The sequence below is a fragment of the Anopheles maculipalpis genome, chromosome 3RL, assembly GCF_943734695.1.
Source record: "Anopheles maculipalpis chromosome 3RL, idAnoMacuDA_375_x, whole genome shotgun sequence".
Taxonomy (NCBI): domain Eukaryota; kingdom Metazoa; phylum Arthropoda; class Insecta; order Diptera; family Culicidae; genus Anopheles; species Anopheles maculipalpis.
Window position 1 is genome coordinate 91,496,097 of NC_064872.1, and position 24,569 is coordinate 91,520,665.

At 47.2% G+C, this 24,569-nt stretch overlaps 1 protein-coding gene across 4 annotated transcripts in view; it reads left to right on the top strand.

Annotated features, from left to right (window-relative positions):
* Positions 1–24,569, top strand: part of LOC126561414 (capon-like protein) — a 54,763-nt gene that overhangs the window by 20,518 nt on the left and 9,676 nt on the right. For 2 of the 4 annotated variants that reach the window (XM_050217544.1, XM_050217543.1), the window contains exons 1-2: positions 18,514–20,638; positions 20,769–20,946. In XM_050217544.1, the coding sequence (XP_050073501.1) occupies positions 18,647–20,638; positions 20,769–20,946 (2,170 nt within the window). In that variant the 5' untranslated portion in view covers positions 18,514–18,646. Of the gene's footprint in view, positions 1–18,513; positions 20,639–20,768; positions 20,947–24,569 lie in introns of those variants that run through there. The other 2 variants (XM_050217546.1, XM_050217545.1) reach the window with 1 other exon arrangement.

Sequence of the window (24,569 nt, forward strand, 5' to 3'; positions counted from 1 at the left end):
CACACACACACACACACACACACACACACGTGTGACTTTTATCACCGACTTCTTCCCCATCACCGTCATCATGACTATCATCGCCCGGCCTACAACATCATCATCATCGGTGTGTTTATTTTATGCATCCATGAGAGGTGCTCTTCTGAGAGTCAGTGTACTGGAAGCGTACGGTTATTTGGGGTTTGAGGTGTGTTTGGGCGATGGTTGTTTTATTTAATTTTTGTTCGGCTTTTGATTCGTCGCGAGAAAGTGTTAATTTCTTTACTTGGATGCCCCTTTCCTGGAGTTTGTGGGTTTCATTGTTTAATGACAACTTGTGCCACGGTGAAAGAAACTGTGGTCTCGTGTATGCTGCTGCTGCTGATGCTGACGGCGGTGTACAATTAAGCAGCACGAATGGGACTAGATAATTTCTTCCACTTCGCAAGTTTACGCTCATCGCTTGATCACACGTAAGAAAATTGGCTAAAATTAAGTTGAATCCGACTAAATTCGTACGGGAAGAAGAAGCGACTCAATAGTTGCCAGATCGTACAAGTCTTTTCGTTGTTTAAAATTAAAGCATCATACGCTTTATTTGTATTCTGCCCCGAAGACATAGTACACACGCACGAGACTCCTCCCAAGCTGTTGCCTGGTAAAGTTAATTAACTTTTCTCTGCACGACCGCCATTCACATCGCACGGAATCCGTCGTAGCCGAAAATGAAGAGTGTGGCGTCTCCGGCACTCAATCAAACATCTTCCGGTTATGGAATCCCTTTCTAGCACACTCTCCACACACACACGAACTGTATCGCATCGAGCCATTCATTCGCACCACGCAGGTATGCTGATACCACCGATGTCGGTGTCGATTTGTGTCGCTGGAGCAGAAATTGTCAGCGCACCATTTAAATGATAATCACGCGCCATGTCACGCACGACGTTCTGGTGAGCGCGTCTACATTCCTTACCCGTTCTGTGATGTTTGTGAGGCACCCAATCGAATCGAGTGTCGGAACGAACGGCAGAGCAAGATTAGCATACAAACCGGTGGGGAACAAATCAAGAAGCTAGATTTAGACTCCAGGCGAACCGGGCGCCTGGTGGGACGTGTGGAGGCAAACAGCAACGCTTCCAACTGACAGAGCTAATCGCGGGGACATTCAAGCTTCATTGCTCCGATGATGGTGGTGTTCGGAAATTAGTCGTCGAAACTGTCGCCGAAGCACAACAAGGAAATCTCCCAATCGCCCAGAAACAAGTTGATACTGGGGGTGTGGATCAGGTAGACTGTAAAGTCGACACATTCTCGGGCGTGTACTGTCTTAGAGGGAACCTCTTTCCACGGTACCGTACCTCGAAAGCAGGTGACTTTCAAGAAGCTTTGGATGATGCGAGATGTCAGTTCTCTTTTTATTTCGAAAGGCAGGATGAAACTTGTCGGAAGACATTCAACACGATGATCGGGCGAAAGTAATGGCACAAGATGAGTAGGACGGACCAGAGATGAAGGAAAGCAAGAAACGCAAGCAAGTGAGAAGGAGATTAATCGAGAGCAAATGATACCATCCTCACACACCACGGACGACACGATATGCGCCAGTGTGACAAAATTGTCGGTGAAATGTTCAAAATTATACCATGACTCAGTGGATCCGAGGGGAGGTTTTTTTTTTTGAAACGATGCAACACTAGCTTCCGTTGTAGACGTGCTTTTTTTGCTTCTCCTTTCCTGCTGTTTTCTTACGGTGTCTTAACGACCCGAGTTTGTGCTACTACTTCCTTGATCGCGATTTAATCAGAAAGAATCGGTCGCAAATTTGCCCGCTCCAGGCTACCTGGTCGGAGCACTGCAGCGATAAAGCTTGCATTGGGTATAATTTTATTCACATCGTTAGCAATGTTTGGATCTTTTTGGAGCTGGGCAACACGGTTACAAAAAGTTTGAAAAAGTAACAGATACCGCAACGGTCACGGCTAGACGGTTATTTCACGCGTGCGTCGCTACACAAACAAACCCGACGACACACCTACATTCGCATAGAAATGTGCGAGGGTTCGGAAAGATCACAAGTCCCCTCGTAGACAGAATGTTGATGAAGCTGGTAACACCTTCACCCTTCTTGTTGCTGTGTATGCTAGCGTCGTGCTTTTTTCTGTTTGAATTGAAACGTACGCTATATTTCGTACACAGAGGAAAGCGAAGGTGAGCATAGTAAACAAATTTATTAGCAAAAGCAAAAACAAACTGTCAACGATCGAATGACAATGTTCGTTCAGTTCGTTTGGATGGTGGAACGAAACTCGAAAACGCACATCCCAAACAATGCTGGTTAGACTTCTCTGCATACCGAGCATGATGTTCATGATGATGATGATGATGATGTTGTCGATGAGCATGATGGTTGTGAGCGAGTGAGGTTTAAAAACCACCCAGACAAACACAAAGACAAAACACACAGCATGAAACAGCGCAAACAAGAGTTGACCACTTTTACGCCTGTTGGGATGCAACCCGCAATACACGAGACGATCGGGAAGAGACAGAAATTGCTGGTTTTTGCTTCGTGTTTAATGTATTCGGTGATAACGAAGCTCTAATATTGGTCATTTTGATTAGCACCTTGTTTGCAATAAGCTTCTTTACATACTTACTAAATGATCAGTTAATTAACGGCAATTGCTTACTCGTTATTGCCAGCCTGTCCGCAAATCACCAGTCTTCAGCTTTATATTGATGTAAGTGTCTAGTAAAGTAGAATAAGTATCTCTTTTATTCTAGTGATTGACTAAAGGAATTGTAAAAATAAAACACATCTACATAGAAGCACAAAGACCAAGCACTGACCAATCTAGAAGACAGTTGGGTTCGTCGTTTGAGAATTCGCCATCAAATCAATGTGACGATCAAGCGCTAAACTCTAGCTGATGTGTGCTGTTGCTGGTGATGGATTGCACGCAGTGAGGAAGGGCACGGAGAGTGCTCTAAAGCAAAAGGAATCTTTATTTTGCTATTGATGTTGGAAACTTAATGTGAGCTAATAAATTTAAGTGGATACCTATTCGGTGGGATGAGCTATGATAGGTCCCACGCGTTACGTTTGTGGCAGCAACACGAAGAACTTGCGGCTGCGAACACCGTAATGCGATTGTGGGGATCCCTCTACATGCGTCTACTCTCTGCCGACCAGTATACCAGCGTTGTTCATTAAATAAACGAAACGAATAACGACAGTGGTCTGATCCGCCGTGTATGACAACAAATTCTAGTCAGCGGGATCTTAAGATACATACAAAGCTGAACGATGCGAAAGAACTGACCATACCAAAGAGGAAAAAGCATCGTATCGAGAGCATAAGCATCAGCAAGAGAAAGATATATTTTTGCTTAATTTCCTGGGACCGGGGGAACGAATCATTGACATCTTTCCCTGTTCCTCAGCGGGTGGTATGGCCAGAGAGAATTGGATTTATTTTTACCAGTGCTTCATAAGCAAAAAAATAATGCCTGGTCTAATGTATGAGCATATTACGTTGCACAGGATCGTTCCAACCTAACGTTCGTGCCGTGGTGCACATCATAAACGCCACTTTTCGGCCCATGATTGATATCGTCACGATGATGAGCATAATGTTCTGGTGGCAATGGAGAGAAATAATCAAGACTCTAACCGTGTAAATGATGGTTCAAAATTTTGGGTCACTTAAAAGAAACGTTTTTTTGTTTTCACATTAAGCCATGTTACGTTTTTTGGATATTGCATCCATTCACACCATGTCTCGATGTTACTAAAATGCATCACAGTTACTTAGGTCTCCTCCTGTCAAACAATGTCAATCAGCATTGAATATCTGCGATTGGGTTCACTGAGCGCACAAACAACCGTGCGTCTCCATACCAACGCTAGCAAGCGATCCCAATTACTAAGCCCATACCGAAATGTAAACATTTACTTAGGAGTCGTCCTCCAACCGGGGGGACTTCTTTGAGAGAAGAGTTTTGCAATCCAAAAGAGAGTGCGCGAGAGGAGTTGAGAAACCATCAATGTGAGGATCATTTTCCCAATGCTCTGTGTTGCGCTCTCTGGCCGAGGTTCTCATTTAATGTACGAATGTCCATCGTGACGCAACTAGTTGGAGAAATTGAGCAAAGCTCTCCATAGCCGAGGCAGAAGATTTCGGTCCTTCTCGTCACCGGCTTTACCATCTGCGCCAATGTTTACTGACTCCATCTCACTCACACGGACAACGTGTCCAACAGCGAGCGCTGCACGCATGATCGGCAACGGTCGAAGGATGTCGCACTGGGCCTACGTCACAAATGACCATCATATGATCGTAAAAAGGAGGGCTAGAGCAGCGTTTAATGCTCGTGAAATGAAACGTGCAAGTGTGCGCGCTTGGTTCTATCGTGATCGTGTAAAACAGAGCGAGTAAAGCCGTTTTCTTCGCCCATCAACGCTTCGATCGATGTTCGACCATGCCAGCCAACCGACCCCAAACCATCGCCCCCCGGTTAGGAAAAACTGACCACCGCTACGGTGTGTTTTTACCTCTTCTGGTGCACCGCTTCTGGTACGATTCCACGCTCCGGATTGACGTCTGCTAGACGACTACAGCCAGCGTGTGCTGATCCGCGCCACGAATGTGTCCGTGCGGCGAGCGAGATGGAGCGAGATATTTTAAAATTATAACCCAACCGGCGTCGACGACGACCACAACGACGACGACGGCGTGATTGAAGCTCTGAGTGTGTACACCGAACCGTTGTCTTTCTTCCACTCACTTTCGGTTGGTCTTGATTTTTAGTATTTGGCCCCATCGAAAGCGGTCCACCGAACGGAACCGCCCGGTGAAGTATGCACCGAGGTGAAGCTGTGAAGCAGCAGAAAAAAGTCTAACAAACTTGCCACCATCAGCAGACGGGTAAGAGGAAATTAGGGGTTTGTTAGTCGGTGCGCGGTTCCCCAGCACTGCCGCTGTCGTCATCGAGATGTTCGCTTTGCTGGGCGAGAACCACGATCAACCACGATCGGCGGCAGTTCAGTGCGTATGGTGTATCCTGCCGGACGCGGTTCTGCATTGAGCGTGTCAGCGCGTGTCGGTTTTGTGGTTGCAAAATTCGGGGACTGGTCGATCGACTCCGAATGTGGTAAAAAACATATTCTTTGGAGCCTTGCTAGCGAGCTAGAGAGTCCAAGTCCAACGGGCGGCAATCCGAACCCAACAAAACACCGTCCGTTTGTTGTGTTTATGTGCACCGCGAGGGGTGACTTTGTTGTCCAGCTGTCAGCTGTTTGACAGCAGTCATTTGACACCAAACGACCGATGTGTGACGCATTGGAAATGACGTTTCAATTGATCGATCGATTAGTGTTGCCGCTTAGTAGAGTGGTCTAATGTGCTATGCCGAAGGTGTTGAAATGATGCAACAAACCCCGAACACTGATGAATGGAAGAGTAGTATTGTGAAGTTGATGAAGATACTACAAATCGCAACTGAATAAAAGTTCAATGCGGAAAAGATAGCAAAATGCAGCTTTTATTCCTACTACTCGAAAATCAATCAAGAGTCCTTCAAATTGGTGTGCTAAATTCTAAGAGTTCCTGCATGTGTGCTGTACGGTTCGCTTCCTGTGCATCAGTCACTTGGATTATCATAATCCGTTATGTAACCGGTGTGTGTAACGGCCGGAAAAATCGTCATCGGTTTCCGCCGAAGAAAAATACCTCGTTCTGTGTATCTGTTCCATCACGACCTGGCGTGGAAGAAATCGTGTGCATTGGTGTGTTTAGTGTTTTTCCTTTTTTCCTGACTGCTGCTGTCCGTGTTTGTGAGTGTTTTTTCTTCTTTTTCTTCGTCGCCTTCTCTCTCTCTCTCCCCCTCTCTCTGTCTTTCTGGTGGCTTGTGGGTCTTGTGTAAAATGTGGAGCGCGGATGTTTTGTAATCAGTGCCGATCAGTGAATTGAACCAATCCACCAATTGAACCATTGCGCCATGCTCTGCAAAGTGTTTGATTATGATTCGAATTTCTGGCAAGGATATAAAGGATGTACATTTTTTTAACCGATTGCCCTTTGTGTATTGTTGTGACTACGATCACCGGATCGTAAGATCATATTTGGGCGCCATTTCTGGATGCTTGCAGAGGGTGCGAAACCAGGAGGCAAGTTTACAAGGTCGGTGAGGCCATTCGCACTCTCTGTATTACGATTGATCCTGTCTACCCTCAACTTGGCACGTCGGCATTTTTTTCGCGTTTTGTTCTGTGATTGTGTGTGTGAGAGTATTGTGGTGATTTCGGTGCTCTTCGGTACGCGGTAGATGCCCGGTGGCCGGTTTTGTGGAATTCTTTAGTGATAAAAATCAAAACCTGCCCGCCGTGCTTTTTAAAAATAGTCGCCCGAAAAATACGGCAAGCCTGCGAAAACACGGGTCTCGAGTAGCAGCGGCGATTCGGCGACAGTAGTGAAAACAAAAAAGAAAAATTGGGCGGCAAAAAATCTCACTGTTTTCCGCGATACGATAGGCGAAAGATATGCGTGTGCGGTGCGTGCATGAGGAAGACGATCATCGGGCAGATGGTTACGATAGAGTAAAGTGGCTCTTGAAGCAGCATGGTGACAAAGGCAGAACCGTGCGAGTAGATAAAAGCGCAAAAGTTGCTTTACAAAAAAATAAAATAGACCGACCGAAATTTAAGACCGTTTTTGTGCGCCTTGAGGCGAGCTATGGTGGCTCGCGGGAAAATTAAAGCACGGACTGCTGGTCATGAAGAAGCTGTGAGGAAAACACACAGACAGATTAAGTCCCTTAGATTTAGTCTATCGCATTCTAGCAAATGCAAACACCACCACACATGCATAGGAGAAGACAGAAGACACTCGCTAGGAGGCAAAAACAGACGATAAAATCCGCGAAAAAAGCGTACGGTGAGGAAAATAAATGAATAAATTTCAAAGTCATCAAGTGGATTGCTTTCGAGCTAGAGCTCGTACATTTTCACACCAACCCCTGTTGTCCGTTGGCGTTTCTTGTTCTGCTAGTGCCATGCCCATAGCACATGGTTTGCCCCTCTCCAGTGCTCGTCCTCAGACCGCACCACAGAGGCAACCAGACCAAAAACACTAGAGGGAATGTCAAGTTTTCAACGGGGTATGGTATATGGCTGGGTATCAAGTCTCAAGTGTGGGCGTAAAAATCACAGAAAATCGAATAAAACGAATCTGAAGGATGTGCGATCTGCAGTGTGCAGTGTGTGAGCGGTGAAGTGCTCGGGAACGAAGGAGCCGGAAAGAATGGGAGTGCTGGTTGGACGAACAAATCCTTGCTCCTTGCAACCGATTCTAGTCGCGTCCCATTGCTTCGCTTCTTGGGACAATAACAATGGGAGCGTCGAGCTTAAAGCAATAAAAGGACACGCTTCTTTATGTACAGCTGTTCTCTCTATCTATCTCTCTCTCTTTTAAACACCGCCGCACAAGTATTAACTTCTTCAGCTTGAAAAAGATACAGTGCTTAGCAGAGACACATCATTACATTTGTGGCTCTTTGTTGTGTTACACGTCCGCGTGCCCTAAAGTGTCCTTTTATTTTGGGTCCATTTAACCGTTGCTCCTCAAGTGCAGAACGATAAAGCGATTTGAAGAAGTAATTTATTGCTGGCAACACCATATTGTTGTGGCAAGGTGCTAAAAGATGTTTCGCAGAAATGGGGGTTTTATGCTACGTGTGTCTGTGTGCAAAAAGTTGTTTAAAAAATAGTCAGTGAAACCATCAGAAGAACTGCATCCCTTTTTTCTGTACATGGACTCTGTGCGAAGACAAAATGGTGGTGTTTGTTCCGGCATTTTCCAAGTTGTTTTTCTTTTACTTACACTCCCCCCCCCCTCCCCCCTTAGTTGGCACCTTTTATTAGGTGCAGGTGTGCACGTTCAACAAACACACACGCACGCGTCATATAGGTAGGCTGTGTGGGAGTGTGAGTGCATGCTTCGAGGGGAAGAATTGGCCATCTTCGCCGATATGGTCAAGACTGCTACGGCTGATGTTGCTGTTCGCGGTCGTTCGTCCGTTTTGAGAGGGTGAAAATTATTGTTCAAGTGCCTTTGGAGTGCCGCCGAACCGCCGAATGTGTACGGATTTAGAAAGGCGCACCATTCCCAGCCAACCAGCATCTCCACCTTCCCTTACCATCCCTCTGGCGGAGATAGTGCGAACTGTAAGAAAACGCGAAACACGGTTCACTTGAGATGAAGAAACCAAATACACTCGGGTTCGAGGACCCTCGTCTTCCCAGGGCTCCTCCACCTCACCTCCAATCACTGGTTGAACTAGGTTTTTGTTCATTGGACATTTTTCTTCATTTCGGTTGCGGCGTGACAGCGTGTGTGTATATGTGTGTGTGAGTATGTGTGATGTACAACTGCCACCTTCACAACCTGCTCCAATGTCAGCGTAAAATCTTCCCTTCCGTTTATCTCCCGAACCCTGTTACTATTCCGACGAACGACAGAAATTCGTCGCATCCTGCTCCTTCACTCGTTTCCTCTCGGGGGAGTGTATTGACCACTCCTGGGAGGAATGATTTATTTTCGCACAAAAACGTAACGCCATCGTCTGCTTGGGTGACACTCACGATCACGATCGCGGTATTCTTCTTCGTACCACTTTTGTACACACAACCATATATAAGCAGACCAGAGCAACCAATCTCCACCCAACATGCTTTTCTCCCTCGGGGCGTTTCCATCATCCTTCCATCCAGATTGTTTTATATTTTCCATTTTTCGCTCACTCGCATTTCCACGCGTCATCGGCAATTGTTTGACGCTACGCCGCGCTTGTTGCATGGCCGACTCTTGTTGAGTGTTTTCAAAAGGAGTCGACGTAAGCGTAAAAAGCAAAAAAAATCGAAGAAGAAACATCCCCCCCCCCCACACTCGATCCCCCTCACTGTTTGTTGACGTGTCGTTGTTGGCGTTCATTTCGGAAGCTTCTGTCTTTCATGTGCGCTAACCGAGTCCGAGCCCGGGTCCCGTAGGTAGTTACTGGATGTACTGGATTTTTCTGTTCACTGAACTTGGGCAACTGTGTAGGCAAATAAACAAACAAATGATTATCGACTACTCGCGCCCATCGATCTCTGGTTTCTCGGGCACTACTACTGCCGGCTGGCCTTCTGTTGATGGCGCAGTTTGAGTTAAACTTTCGCTTTAGTAGCACACTCTGAGGAGTCTCCTGATGCGTGCGTGAAATGGAAAAACGCACATTTCCCATTCTAAACTCCACTTGGCCCACTACCGCTAATCCCTAAGCAAGATCGATTGTTTGATCTTGACCACTTGGTTGTGGTGTGGTCTTGACTTTTCCGATGCTTCCTTCGCTGGTGTAACACCTCGTTGTCGCTTTCTTTTAAGTAGCAATAAATTGTGTGCCATTATTTTGTTGACCGCTTCTCATCGTAAAGCAGCGCGCCAGAGTCTTAGATGATCCTTGAGGAAAAAAAAAAATATATTTTTTTTTTCTCACACCTTTTTTTTGTGCACCCAGACGACCCGGCTATTGACCATCAAAAGTGTCTTTTCGATGGCCCACATCATCGGACTCCCGGACATCTTCTGCTTGGGGGGTGGTTGTAGTGCAGAAAGCACATTATAAAATATCTCATTGTGTGTATGCTCATTGGCCCATCAGCGTTAATGGAGGATCGCCATTCGTTACACCGTCGGCTCCATCATCCTTTAGAGCGAAGGGTGGAGAGTGGAAGAGCGTTGGCATGGCTAGGTGAGGAGAGAAACGGCCTAATGCCACCGGTTTACCGTTTGCTGAGATGGGTTTTGATACGATCATAAATAATTCAACAACGGCTGCGTTCAGATGTCGCCCCAATTTTATTACCGTTGTTTGTGGTAGCAGAAGGCGGGGGAAAAATCCCACCCCTCCGTGAGATGAGTGGACACAGTGGTCCGTAGATAAATGGATGGATAGATGGACGAATAGATGGTTTACCGGCGCATCATAAACCCGTCCGCAAGGTTGTAGATAATGCCGCAGCCATTTCCATGCAGTGAATGACCAGGCGTCTCCATCGTGCACGCAACCGTTTGCCAAAATCCCTTCCCACGATTATATAATTGTGTTGCTGTTGTGATCTCATAGAACGGGACGGGATAAGGTTGAATCGATAAGAATCGTTTCATTTGTCTGCATGATTTAGAAGCGCTCCAGCTTCTTCAGCATCACCAAAAGAAAAAAGAACGATCAATGTAAACAATTTTAAACGCAGAATCGTTTGCAGAACACCCCGTGTAGCGGGAGGCGAATGTGTGTGTGTGTGTATATTTTTTGTTCCTTTTTCCCAACTCTTTTCATTTGATTCAATAATACCCGCACCATTGGGGATCGTAAAACGATGCCAAAGGCGAAAAGATGGGCAATTACAATCACTGTAAACGGCTCTATTTAGGGAGAAACTTTTCTTTTTTAATCCAATCGAGCAAGGAAAAACTTTCTAGCTTTCCTTCGCTCCACTGTGCGCTGTCAATTCGCTTCGGGTATGGGTGTTGTTGTGTATTTCGCCTTAGTGTTTTATGGTGCGGGATCGAGCGGTTGTTTGGGTAGATTTATTTATTAGCTATTTTCGGTTGACCAGCTGCACCGTATGCGCAAAAGGGAAAAAGGGGAGAACCTGATCCTGCCCGTGAGACCGTGGGAAAATGCGTCAAAGTTGAAACAAAATGAGTGTGAAACAAAACAACCTAAACAGATTTTTTTTCCTTGACGTATCCCGTGTGTCTGTGTCCTGCTATGTGGGACAGAATGAACTGAAAAACAAAACAACCGAGTACGAGACGTAAAAGGAGGAGGAAAGAATCAAAAAGTTCGCTTTTCGGCCATTCTCATCCAACGCGTCCGTCTCGGGCGTTAATTTGCGACGTGCTTCGGGCGTTTTATTCGCTGGAGGTATGTTGCGATAAAGTTTTATTGGATTGTTTGGCGTTTTTTTTTCCAGCGCCTTTTGTTTCTCTCTACAGCTCGATCGAGATCGATTGCGGAGCGAGCTTTCCATGGCACTGGTAGGTGATTCCAGCCGAGGCAGTGGGTGAAAAAAGAAGAAGCCGTACGGTGATTAATTGGCATAACACTTCACAACACGCTCTCATGGGGGCGCTGTTCACAGTTTGATGCTAATCGGTAAACCGTTTGCCGATCTTTGTACTGATGTCGGACTATTGTACGGCACTACAACAACATCGCATGCCCCACCAGAAACCATCGATAAAATCACCTTCGTTCGCACTTTTCCGTCCGATTCTCTGTGTGCTTCTGGAATGGGCGAATTGACGAACAAAAATAGGCAGCCAAAAAAGGAACAGACTAGCAACATACATATCCGTGTTTGATGGATCGAGAAGTTTGCTGGGGGCCCGCCGTTTGCTAGCCTTTCCTGTTTCACATTTGTTCCTTTTATCCTGTTTTTTTTTTATTCATTTCCGGAGGAGTTTATTTTTCGTGTTACGTCGTCGATTTACGCGCGCGTTTGTGTGTGAGGAAAAGCGGCAGAAAATTTCGATGATCCATCCGAATGTTGTTGTCCAAATGCTGACCGGATAAGCGATGGGAAACGCAAGTTCTCCGGCACCACAATCATCGTATCGGCGGAAAATTGGCAATTTGGGTCTATCAGAATAGTACCTCGGAGGCATAGGGTGGGATTGATGGGGACACGAGGGCAGGGAGTTTAAGGGATGAAGTGCAAAGGTCACCATTAATCAACCATTTGACGAATGGTTTATTTTCGATCGAACGCTTTTACACAGATCTCTACCATTTTGGGTTGCGAATTAGCATTTTCAGTTTTGATGTATGAGGTGATGGAGAAAGTTTTGGGAAATTAACGATTCATAAGCTCATAAAATAAATTCCGTTTTGATAATTCATACAAATAATTAAATAATCAAATCTATTTACAAAACACAGAAGACAGGATTTTAAGTAGAAAATTTTGAAATTTAAAGTGAGCTTTCATTTTCTAAACTTATGCTCACACCTAATGCTCATAACAATGAGAAAGTTTCCAATAAAAGAGGAAAGCCCAAATCTGATAAAGGCTAGCATTCGCAGAAATTCAGATCGGTTGGCACACGTTTCGTAACTGCTCGCTTGCTCGCTTTACTGGCCTGTCAGCATCTCGGTCAATTTTTACTAGCCAATTGTGAAGCCGTAAACAACTACTCTCGGGAACTTTAATGACTCTTACAGGCGTTGAATGGATCCATTACGGGGCGCAAATAAGGGGGGGGGGGGAGTCAGCAAGCTTTTCTTTTTACTAGTTTCGTCTGCAAAATTGCGAATGTTTCTATGATTTAATTTTGTTCCGCTCGGGTGTTCCACTTGGCTGTTGTTTGTTTTTGCCGTCCCTCTGAGTGAGTGTCCGGAAGCTTATAAGCCTTACATACACTCTAGTTGCTGGCACTGTAATAAAATTGGATAAGTTTTACGACTGCTTAATTGGCAATTACTCTCTTACGGAAAGCGGCAGACGGCGTTCGAGCCGCCGATAGCCACTCTTTCACTCGTTCTGGTCGGTAGCGGTTGTTTCCATTGAATGATTGATATGCCGTGCGAAACGTGACAGCGAGTGCAAATGGCAACGATAACCGACCGGAAACCCCGAAAAAAAAGAGAGAGAGCGACAATCCCAGAAGGAACAAACCCCAAAGTCGTCCTCGCCGTCGGGCAAAACGGATGCTAAACTTCCCGAATCTCGAATTTATGTTTCCACAAAAACCCTTTTTTTCGGTGCGCGATCTTTCCTCTTCTCCCCATCCGCGTGTTCCAGTATGTGTGTGTGTGTGTGTGTGTGTGTGTGTGTGTGTGTTGGTTTTTCCGTTTGGAAAGTGAAAATTTGTTTCGTCTCGCTTGCTCTCACTCACTTTCACACTGCTTTCTTGTCTGGTTATTCATAAATCATGTCCCCAACATTGCCAAACTATTAAAATGTCTCTTGCCTTGCCTCTAAACCACCCCTTGTCCGCCCGGTGTCAGGAACAAGACCCGCCATTTCCACACGCACGCAGATGACGTGACGGATCTCCTAAATCACTTCCTCTGTAAAGTTTGGTCGCGCAACCAAACAAAGCCGAGAGTCGACGGCAGAGGGGTGCTCCCGGAGCGGAAATGGATTTGAGGACTTTATAATTTATATGCATTTTTGTGTGTGTGTGTGTGTATGTACTGTTGTCCTTCTCCGGTTTTCCGACAATGTTTGCTCAACCGACAGCAGAGGAGTTCTCTGTCGTTCCAGCGTTCTGTTGCTCGGGTTCGGGTTTATTTAACTTTTGTGTAAAGCTGTTCCCTTGTGGTCTGTGTGTGTATGTGTGGATATAGTAGTTTCTGGGAGGGTTTTGTTACAGTTTCGCTCTTGCAGCGTGTTTTGGTGTTAGTAGAGGCCTAACGATTACACTGTTGGACCGATCCCAGGCACCCGGAGAGTTTACGATGGCAATAAACACGGTGGAGGTACGGTACGTTCGCCATTCAATCGCTTCCCGGCTTCTGAATGGAATGGGAAGTGCAATGCATCACTTGCAAAACGATCCTGAGGCACATCGATTGCAGTGAAATTTCTGCACATCATAAATGTCGGGATGCAATCAAAGAACGCGCATCAACTATCTTACTTCATCCGCTTTGCATCGTTGGAGAGTTTGTGATCGAAGCGAGTGGCGCAATAAGGGACGCAAGATAGGCGAAAGAAGAGAAGCATAAAATTCGATTTATGTTATAAATTCCACCCGCCGGCCTCTCCCCAGCCGGCTCGGTTTGCATATTTGAGACCATTTGAAGCGACCACCGGAGCTCGCATACTAGTCATTCCAATCGACATTCCGGCGTGCATTCGACCATGATTTTGCAAACGGCCTCCTAATCCCCGGATGACTAATGAGTCACCCGATTTCGTTGGATTCCGCATATCCCACTGGAGGGACTTTCAACTTTTGCGCTAGGCCCCATTTTTGTGGTCGTTGTAGAAATTGTACAGTTTTATGCCCCCGAAAACCACGTGACCTACTCGTGGGGATTAATCATTGACGTGACGCCGGGTGCCCCCGTGCGTCAGCGAAACGGTTGCACCAAACCTCTCAACCTCAACAACGGCAGAGACATTATTAATCGCCCTCAGGAGGCAGTTGGCTCTGGGAGTTGTTGGAGCAGGGAGTACACGGTTTTTGCACAATAATAATATTTATTTGCGTTGTACCATCCGGTGGTGCCGGTACGCATCATTCACATCTCGTTCACCGAGGGGCCCGCATAAAGTGTGTGCCAAGCCAAGCCGAGTTGAAGAGTAGGCAGAGTTCGTCCTCGTCCCAAGCGTTGTTGGAACGGAGGTAAGATCCTTCTCGATGCTGCTCAATGCTAAAACAAACGTCATCAAATGACATTATTTTTCTGGTTCCCTGCATGCTACACCTGGAGAGGGTGGTTGCGTATCGAGGAGGACTTGAATAATGGGTTTGCATCGTTGCAGAAGATCTAAAATGCAACAAACAACGAGCACAAACGAGCAATGCACCATTGCCCGTGCTATGCTGCTCGATTCTCTTCGATCCGCTGCGGCGTTGGTTAGCAAAAAAAAACAAAAAAACGGGTCGCACCTGACCGGAGGAACACGTGTATGACGAAGACACGTAGGGAGAGCACGGGCAACGGAACGGGTTTGAGATGCATTTCTGGTACCGAATGAACCGCAACAACCGTGTTTTGCATGGGGTGTGCGAGCGTTGATTGACACCTATGGCGTCACAGTTATCCTTAGCGTAGCAGCGGGTTCGGATGGAGGAGTTACGAGTTATGGCCTCGTCTACACGGCTTCGGGGTTGTTTCGTGGAAGTAACTATTTCCTGGCAACTAGATTTACCATCGCCGACCTGTGCTAGACTAAACGTGTAGATTATGTTTGATACACTCGGAGAACAGTTGGAGAAATGGATGAGATGGGATTGGCAATACGACGAAACTTGCTGCCAAATAGTTACACCAGCGGATGGTGTACAGAATGTGGCCTGAAGGACGTATAGTGTGTGTAGCAACCATTAGTCCTCACACCGGTTTGAAATCAAACCCGTGCTAATAGATGGCGCTGGTTTCTTGATCCGGGATGTAAGCCGTGCTCTCGGGAGATGGTTGTGGTGGTGTTTAATGTGGACATCGTCGACACCAGCTCATCATCAAGCGGCTAGCCTCCATCACGCGAAATATCATCAGCGTGAATTATTTTATTATTATTTTTAAACACTCCTCTCGGGTGAGGGGAGGGGGCGCATTGGGGACACATTTGTCTGTCGCGAGATGGAAGATGGTCGGACAAATCAAATCATGCTTCAGTTGCCTGAGATGAATAATATTGCGCTCGAAAATCACGATTATGGGAATTCTAGGATTTCTAGGGCCCTTGGAAGATGAGACGACGGAAATTGAGGTCGTAAAGTTGAGGTTCTCGCACACTAAAAAGGGCAACTGACGCACTTCGCTTTAGTTTTATGATTAGAGACTGTCAAAGTGATCCGCGACCGTCACACGCCCATGAACTGGCCCTCTTTTTTTATCCCATACCGTGTTACTGCTCCGGTCGGTCTATCATAAGCTCGGGGACACAGTTCCCTGTGCCCAAGAGCCACAAGAGCATAGCGGCGAACTGTACTCCCAAGGGATTCAATTTCGTTGCCACGCTTTTAATCCCCTTTCTCTCCTCACTTGTACCTCCCCCATACGACAGGTGCAAGCGGATCTGAAGCTTACAGCAATCACAATCGCTCACCAAAATGGTCGCCCGAAAGCGAATCTATGTTTTGGGACACCGCCGCCGCTGCTGTGAAGCTTGTGTCCCAAGCACATCTTCATCGCAACCTGCTCCAAGGTCGCGTAGCTCGCGGTAGCTTGCCGTCCGCGTACCGTCTCCCTTTGCGCGGCCCAAAATCACAACACGTCAGGCGGACAATAAATCTTCTATTTAATAGTTCATTTTTGATTGCACCTAAAATAATTACTACAATAGACTACGCCCGACAGCGTTGAATGCGGTGGCGTTCCCGCTAGGCTAAGAATAACATATTCTACCCTTCCTCTGGGATTCGACGAGGGGATGCAGAACAGAAGGACGGAACAGAAGATTCGGACGTTACCCCGCTTCTTACTGTCTTTACGGAAAAATGTCTGTGCGGATCTGAGCCGGTGCCCTTCCTCGATCAACACTTATTAATTCACGTCCGACTCGATGTCGGCGGATTCTTCGACCTGTCCACGGCGGGTCGTCGTATCGACGGGCGGGGGTAGGCGTGTCTCGGTTGGAGTGTTGTGTATCTGTACCTAGTTGTGTATGTGTGTTCGCGACCGTGCTTGTTTGTTTAATATTTAGGAAGCGGTGTAATAATAGCCGGAGAGGCCGGCCAGTGAAAAAAAAAGAAAAACAGTTCCCTCCCGTGGCGGCAAGAATATATACCCAGTTCGCTAAAAATACACACAGAAATGTCCCCATCCTGTCAGATTCTCCTTTGCATAAGATCACATCACGTCCTGGCCGAGAGAACGGCATTTTGGCCGATTGGCGTTTGATTTGCGAATTAAAAGGCGAATTTGACGTGACGGCGGAGGACTCGAGATGGAGTTGGGCGGTGGAAGGTGGCCGGTTGCTTTGTGGTTGTGCGTCTGAGTATCACAAATACACGACAACAAGGTGTTACAGCGCCATTGCGAAAACGAAGCGGTTTCGTTCCGGAGAACTCTCTTAAACCATGAACTTGCTGAGTGATGAAGATCCCAAATGGATCTGTTGTGTGTTACATTTTTACTATGTAAAAGTTATTCTTGATAGTTTTAGAGCTTTGCATACAAACTCCTGAAACGAAGAATTTTTAAAAGCCTATTATCTTTATTACACTTTGGCAAACGTTTAACCCAAGTCCAAGTTTTTTTTAACGACCATGTGCCCCAAGTCCTCCTCTTTCAAGTTTCCAGCTGTGCCACGCAGGATGGCACAACTTCAACATTTATAAGTGACGCACGTCGGACCGAAAATTCTCAGCGCGTCTTCTGCACTTAGTCCCACCTCAATCGTTTATGCACGCACGCGACAGAATCGTCCCAATTACCGTCGATCGAGGACGATTCATCATCGTGTCACTCACGGTGCGTCAACGGTGTTTCTTCGCTCGCTTGTTGGCGCACCATCTCTCACAGACGCAAGCCATTTGTGCCGGTGCGCACCGCCAAACCCAGCGGAAAGCCTTCGGCTCTACAGAAACCCTAACCTTAAAAATAATCCGGCGTAAAAACGGGGACGATTCGTTTGGTATGAGAAGGATTTTCCACAAAGATGATTTTCAGGTTGCTGGTTAGCGGGAAGGGTGGCACGAGGTAGGGAGTTTTACACGTGCTGCTGCCATTACCCACCGCCAACGATGGACACGGATGCCGGTTGCTTCAACAAATTTTCAAAATAGCAATCTATCAACAATAGTTCGCCAACGAGCCGGAATGGTAGAATGATCCGCGACGGCAAACACACACGGTAGGGTGCTCTACGGTTACAAAACGAAGCAAAACTCCTGCCCGATCGTCAAAGTGCATCCTGCAGTCCTTCGGGCAGGAATGTGGTCAGATCTATGCTCCTCATTCCGCCATCCCATCACCAATGGCATCGTCCAAGCGATCGTCTGATCGTCTGTGCAAGCAGGGTGGCAGGGATAGATAGATGATTATTCATTTTTTCGCCCAGTTCCATTGCCAACGTATTCCGTGCAATAGTTATTGTTATGACTACGACGGCTTCCCTTTCATCCACACCGCACGACACTTTCCGCAATCTGATCCGATTCGGCTTAGACCTTTCCCTTGCACTTCTTCTGCACTTCTGCAAAGCGTTTAGCGTTCAAGAGGATAGTTTCGGTGCGCCATTTTGTCATCACAAAAGAAATCCCTCGGCTAGTCGCCATTGCGCGACCATGCGACAGACATGTACATGTCGTCGGTGGTCCGTTGTTAGTTCGAACGTTTTAGAAACATTAAGAGCAGTGAGTTCAGGATACGACGAAACAAGTGATACGTTCGGGCGAAGTTATCGGGGGTGACAGTGTAATCGGAACCGTGCGTTTCCATTTCAGGTCTTCGACTCTGACAGGTGGTTTTGGCTAAAATCACCCACCGTTATCACTGTGTATCACTTATTACCCATCGTTGCCGATGTTATAGTAGTGTCATATCGCTTTTTTTCGTAGAAATTACCATGCTCTGGCGAGGTGCGGTTAAAAAGCAAAACAGATAATTTATGCATAAAACAAAATACCGCGAGTGAAGAAAAAGCGTTACCCATGGCCGGTCGAGTGCATCGCAAACGATATACATGTAAAAAATCCGTCACCAGAGGTTCCTTTTGAGTGCTTGTTCCATTCTCCAAAACGATCCCAAAATTGTGCAAAATTAGTTCCAAATTACACATCGCCCGTCGGTAATCGATTCCGTGTACTCAAACAGTTACCGTTACACACGAGATTGAGTGACGGTGGTGCTGGTTGTGGACTTGATCATTGTAGCACTGGGGATCGCAGTGGTGGTAGCGAACACGGTGACGACGACTGGTACAGCAGCAGCCAAAATGATAAGACAAAAGTCCGAAGACTACCATCTAGACGGGCCCGGACAGGGTGGCAATGGAGGCAGTGGGCCTGGTGGTGGAGAAGGGCTGACATCGCCCGGGATGAAGCGCAAGAACGAGTCCACCTTTCGTCAGTTACAGAACGATGTGATGGGTAAGGCTCGCTCGACACTGAGCACTCTCGGCGACGTATGGAAGACGAGCAAGAGCACACTGTCCGGCAGTGGAGGAACGTCATCGGGCGGTGGTGGAGGACAGATGGTGGACCAGTATCACGATACTGGCGGTGGAGACGGTGGGTATGACGGAGGCGGTGGAGATATGCAGGGTGGAGTTGAAGCACAGTTCTCCACACCTCCGCGAAGTCCAAAATCAACAAAAGACAAGAGCTCGCTTGATTTCTTCCTGTGGCCGAAGGGTAAGAGCAAAGATGGCTCCTCCAAGAGCAGTCAAAAGAAGGATAAAGCTTCCAAAGGTCAACCGTCGAGCGGGTACGGTGGGGAGTATGAAGCGGGCAGTTCGAAATCTCGTGGAACTAAAGAACCGTCCGGAACGGGCACGATTCGTAAACCTGGTCCAGGGCCTGGAGGATCTGGAGGATCACGTGGAGGTCCGCCGAATCATCATCAGCAGCAAACCGTCACTTCCAACACCCAACAACATTACCAGCATTCGTCAAGGGCGATGAAATATCGGTACGATTATCCAGACGCCACTGGTCAAGACTTCCGACAACGGTCGCTGGACGAAACGAGTGAGTACAGCAGATCGATGGAGGACAACATGACGTATGTAGGTCGAGACGACCAGGGCGGTTCTTCCTCCGACCGGTATGGTGAATACTATTCCGATAGTAAAGGTCGTCCCAAATCTTACAACGAAAAGTATTCTTCCCAGTACTACGACTACTCACCAGGAGGATACGACCATCAACACCCGTCATCCTCCCGATCGCATCCAAGTTCTCATCACCGAAATGCGTACGAATACGATGACCAGGAGGACCAAGATGATCTCGATATGCCGTCCAATCAGGGACAGGGAGCAGGCAACAGCTCGACAACCGCCAGTCAATCGAATTTACGCAAAACCACTGGATCCGGCGGTACCTCAGGCAACTCCAACACTTCTTCTAACGCGGCCGCCTCCCCACCCGTGCAGAAGCATATTCTATTCAACGAAGAAAACGACATTCTCTACTTTAAAGAGAACCAACGCCCGTCAAAGACAAAGTCCCTCAACGAACACCAAAGCCGGACGGATAAGCAACAGCAGCAACATTCGGGAACTCGAGGACCGGCCAAATCTGCATCGTATCCCAAAGATGGACACCATCATCATCATCCTCATCTCCAACAGCAACTGTCCCCAACGCAACCCCTTCAACAAGCCCCATCTGCTCTGCGGAAAGTGTCTCGTGACGAACGACAGCAGCAGCAGCAACAACAACAACAGGCACAACCTTCCCAACAACGGTCAGCTCCGACAACTCCCTCCTCCGTAAACGAACCAACGAACATTATACGAGCGACGTTAAAGTTGGAAAAGCTTTCCAGTACTGGGGCACCGCTCGGGACCTCTGAGCAGCAACAGCAACAGCAATCGGAGTCTCCCAAACCGAAGGGCATTCAGAAGCAGTTTAGCACGATTGTTAATCTACCCCGGGGGATCAGTAGCACCTTGCCACGTGGCGGAGCCATAGAGTACGGTTCTAAAGCTGAAAGTCGCACCAGCACGATCCCAGAGGAATCGACAGTTAGCGGAGATAGTGAGAAGCGTACAACCGGACGGAAGATATGCTTCCAGGATGAACCGGTGGATGTGAGCGAACGTATTAAATGTCAAACCTTGCCTCGTAGTGCGGGCCGCAGTTCTGTACGGACGTCGACAATAAAGTCCTCCACGGAGCCAAACATCGATCCCAGTGTGAACGAATACTTGGACACGGACATGACCCTACCGCGCAGCGGGAGTCTTGATTCGGACCTAGAGGTAACTTGCTACATTGTGTTAACTGTTTGTCGTGTTCCACGTTTTTTTTTTCAGTAGTTTAGCTATTATGCAGATTAAATTCGATGAACAAATGAACTAAAATTGCAACTTTGTTTTCCTATCTCCGCAGTCACAAGCCATGCGGATCGTTCGAACCGTTGGCCAAGCATTCGAAGTGTGCCACAAGCTAACCATACAGGACAGCGGAGACAACCTCGGTGACGATCACTCTGAGCTGTCACCGTGCGATGTTTCCGAACAGGATCGGTGCTCTGACCGCATAAGCGAGGACGACGAAATTAAAAAAGGTAAGTCACGTACGCTTATCAAGTCACATTTGTGACATCAAATACGCCAAAATGAAGACCACTATAATGATTTTCGGGGAGCATTTGCGATACCAAGAACCGGGAATCAATATTTAACTACCGATTTGGGAGTCGAAAACAGATTGCACCAATATCCGGGCCACCATCCGGAAAGCCAGACTTTGTGCTTTTCATTGAAAATTTTTTTCGGCTCGTATCATGAAGATACAGATTCATTTCGCGTTTTGTTTGGGCGCCCGGAGCGCTTCATAATGATGGCGTTGGTTACTGTTTCCGTTACGTTCGCTGCGGCACGATTATACTAATCGAAAGCAGCAGCAGTGTAGCAACAGCGCGCCTTCATCCCAGAGTACGGGTTCCGGAACAAACCAATCCACAAATCGTTATCCTTAGCCGGTGGCAGTGTCGACTTGGAGCTTTAATTAAATTTGCACACCCTCCTGCACACACGCACACAGGAAAGGTTGCTCGTAACCGAGAACTTTCACCGCACGTTCTTCTGGACACGCTACCCTACCCGTCACGAGGCGTTGGGGGTTCTTGATATTACTTCATCCAGCATTTGTCAGCTGGAGCGCGTTAGCGTTTTCTAGCGTTTTTCGTAACGGATTCGAAATGTAATGGCCTTGGAAGAGATGAGAACGGTTTTAACGCTCCGTTCGGTTCCCGCTCACCCGGAACAGAATGCGCACAGCCATCATCAAAGAACAACCCGGGCCACTGACACTTCAAATGATATCATCAAAACAGTAGCGAAAGGTGCCCGTCTGCAGTGAATTGATTAGAATTCTTTCACAATATTACGCGACATAATTTAGTCCCCGTGGGCTTTGGTTTGCCGCAAAAGGGCCCGCCCGGTTGCGTACAGCGTGGAAACCGGAGAAATGGAAATGGAACAATCATTCGAGTTTGCTCCGATGCCTAGATTCGAGCGTTCATATCTAACGCCCCGGTCGGAAACAGTTCTACCAGTGAGTTTATTTTTGCACTGGAAGCATTACCGTCGCGGATAAAAGGAAGCCAGCGCGCACCAGCTTGTCCTTGGTCCTTGGTGAACCAGTGAATTCTTCTGTTGTTGCTTCATCTGGCTTTGCTTTCGGCCGGACTACCAAGACGCACACTGTCCAATTTCGCGTCCTTACTTCTTGGTTCATTTAACACGTCCGGTCCTCTTTGGATGGTCGCGGAGTCCTGAAGAAGGAAACTTTCCCATTCCCATTGCCCCGTTTTGCGTGTGGCGTTTTTCTCCATCTTCTTTTGCGCGCACCATTCCATCAGTATCGAACATCGGGAAAATAAATCTCGACAAGTCATCGCTTCAAATTAAACTTTATCCCGCGCGTTGGATTTCTCTACTTTTTTGTAGGTTTCGCCACCTAGTTGCTACGTGTTCGCGTCACCTTCTGTTCGTATCGTTTATTTTGGGCTTTTTTTATTATTACCCCAAAAGCATTCAACATCCAGCCATCAGGGCAGGGATTCTTCAGTGCCTCATCTTGGCCTCAGTTCTTTTCTGATTGAAGCGCGGTTATATCTTGTCTTATTTATTTACTTTTTTCTGCATTCGTTAGCCAGTTTGCGCTTAGTTTGACGACTGGTAGAACCGACGAGCAAGCACCTTTGATTCAACTTCTTCGCCAAACAATGCGCACGCACGCACGCACAGCAAGCAAACGCACCCTCTAGTGTTTCGGTTTATGAGAAGTATGCGGTCGGTGTGTTGTGCAGACCGAGCGCAAGAAGTTTCTTTTGCGGAAGAATCGTAACGAGGTACGTCTGTCTCTGTTCTGTTCTGCTGCAATGTTGAAAGACTTCCAGCAAGAACGATTGCGTTACGTGTTCCGATTGATATGGGAGTTTGAAATCTATACGTTGCTTGCACACAGACACGAATCATAAAGGGAAGGTGAGGTGAGCGAGCTAGCACACAAACTCCCATAATTATGTTGGTCGGTTCTGTGTGCCGAACAAGTCCTTCCTACCCCAAGGGCAAGGAAAGCGAACCCAGAGCCCAAGAGTTGCAGAATGGTTTTCATTTGCTTTTAAAATATTCTCGCATCGTCATGCGGCACGTGGACGTGGCATGTGAGCGTGAGCGAATTATCGCACCAGATTCCTTGCGAATCCTTGTTCCGGACGAAGGTGAGGCTTGCCTTCGCTTTCGCAAACAGAGCAAAGAATCCTTGCTTTGCTGAGCAACCCACCAGAACGCGTTGCGGGACCGAGAGTGAGTCGAGAAGTCGGCCAATACCGAACCGGATCGGTGTATAAAAGGCGGAAATGGCTTCTTTCGCTGGTGTGATTGAAACGAGAGTCTCGTTTCCTACCTCGTTGTTTGTTGAATAAATAAACCGTACACGTACAGTGGTGTACGAGGGTAGTCGAAGCAGCAGCATCACTAACTGTATCAGCGATAGGATGGACAAAACAAGACAGGAAAAAGAAAAGGGAAACCCGTCAGCAGTAATATCTTACCATTAAGCCAACTTCCACACAAACGCCATATACTATCGCTCATTCGCTGTGTTTTTCCTCCTCTTTGTCGCTGGTCCCTCTTCCAAAGCCCCAGTAGCGGGAAAATCCACCCAAAATATATGAAAAAAAAAACACCCCTGTCCATCCGCTCCACGCGTCCACGAGACGAAATTCCCATTCCATCTCATCAACTGCCAGCAGCGAGCGGAACAGATTGTGTTTATTTTCTTACAATCCACTCCCTTCGCCGCAACGCCCTTTCAGCTATGTCCATCGCCCTTTCCTTCTCCCATAATCCCCCTGCATCCTCTGAAAAATCCTCTTTCCAAACAGATGTGCCGACTGCTGCGAGCCAATGCTTTCGCGCCCAGCAGCGCACCCGGCCACCGTGTTACGATCGATGAGATTGGCCAATGATCTGATTTACAATATCAAAATAAAATTCACAAAACCGAATTATTATTGTTTACGTTGGTGATTAATTGCTGGTTCGATCGGTTACGCTGGTCAAATAAATCACTTTTGCTCGTCGCTGAACGGCACAGGTTCGATTCTCGACTCACTGTTTCTCTCTCTCTCTCCATTACCCTGTTTTTCTCTTTTCTTCCTTCGCTTCACCCTCCAGCAAACTTGGCTAGGGTATGTGTGTGGCACACGTTTAAGCGGAAATGACAGTACGATTTTTAGGGGACGACCGGTGGACGATCGCGAGACCAGAAATTGTGTGAAAATTCAAACGTTCCGTACCACGCATCAACTGAATCGTACGATTTGCGGGCAAAGAGATGAATGGAAAGGGCAGCAATAAAGAAGGGAGGATGTTCTTCTTCCCTCTGCTTGTTTGTGGAACCGCCAAACCGGACGCGCCAAAGTCGATGAGGCGTTAATGGTTGATTGATTAAACAGTGGACAGCGGCGGCACCATCAACAACGCGTACCGGGGATGAAGAAGAAATCTTCATCGGCCAAAAACCACTCAATCACCGTGGCTAATACCTTTCCTTCATTTTTCTCTCTTTCTCTCTCCTGCGTTTAATATACACCCCCACCCCATCATTCACGGTGACTGATCGTGTCGATCGTGTGCTTCTCTTAAGCATCGAAACTTCGTACGTTCCTTCTTCGAA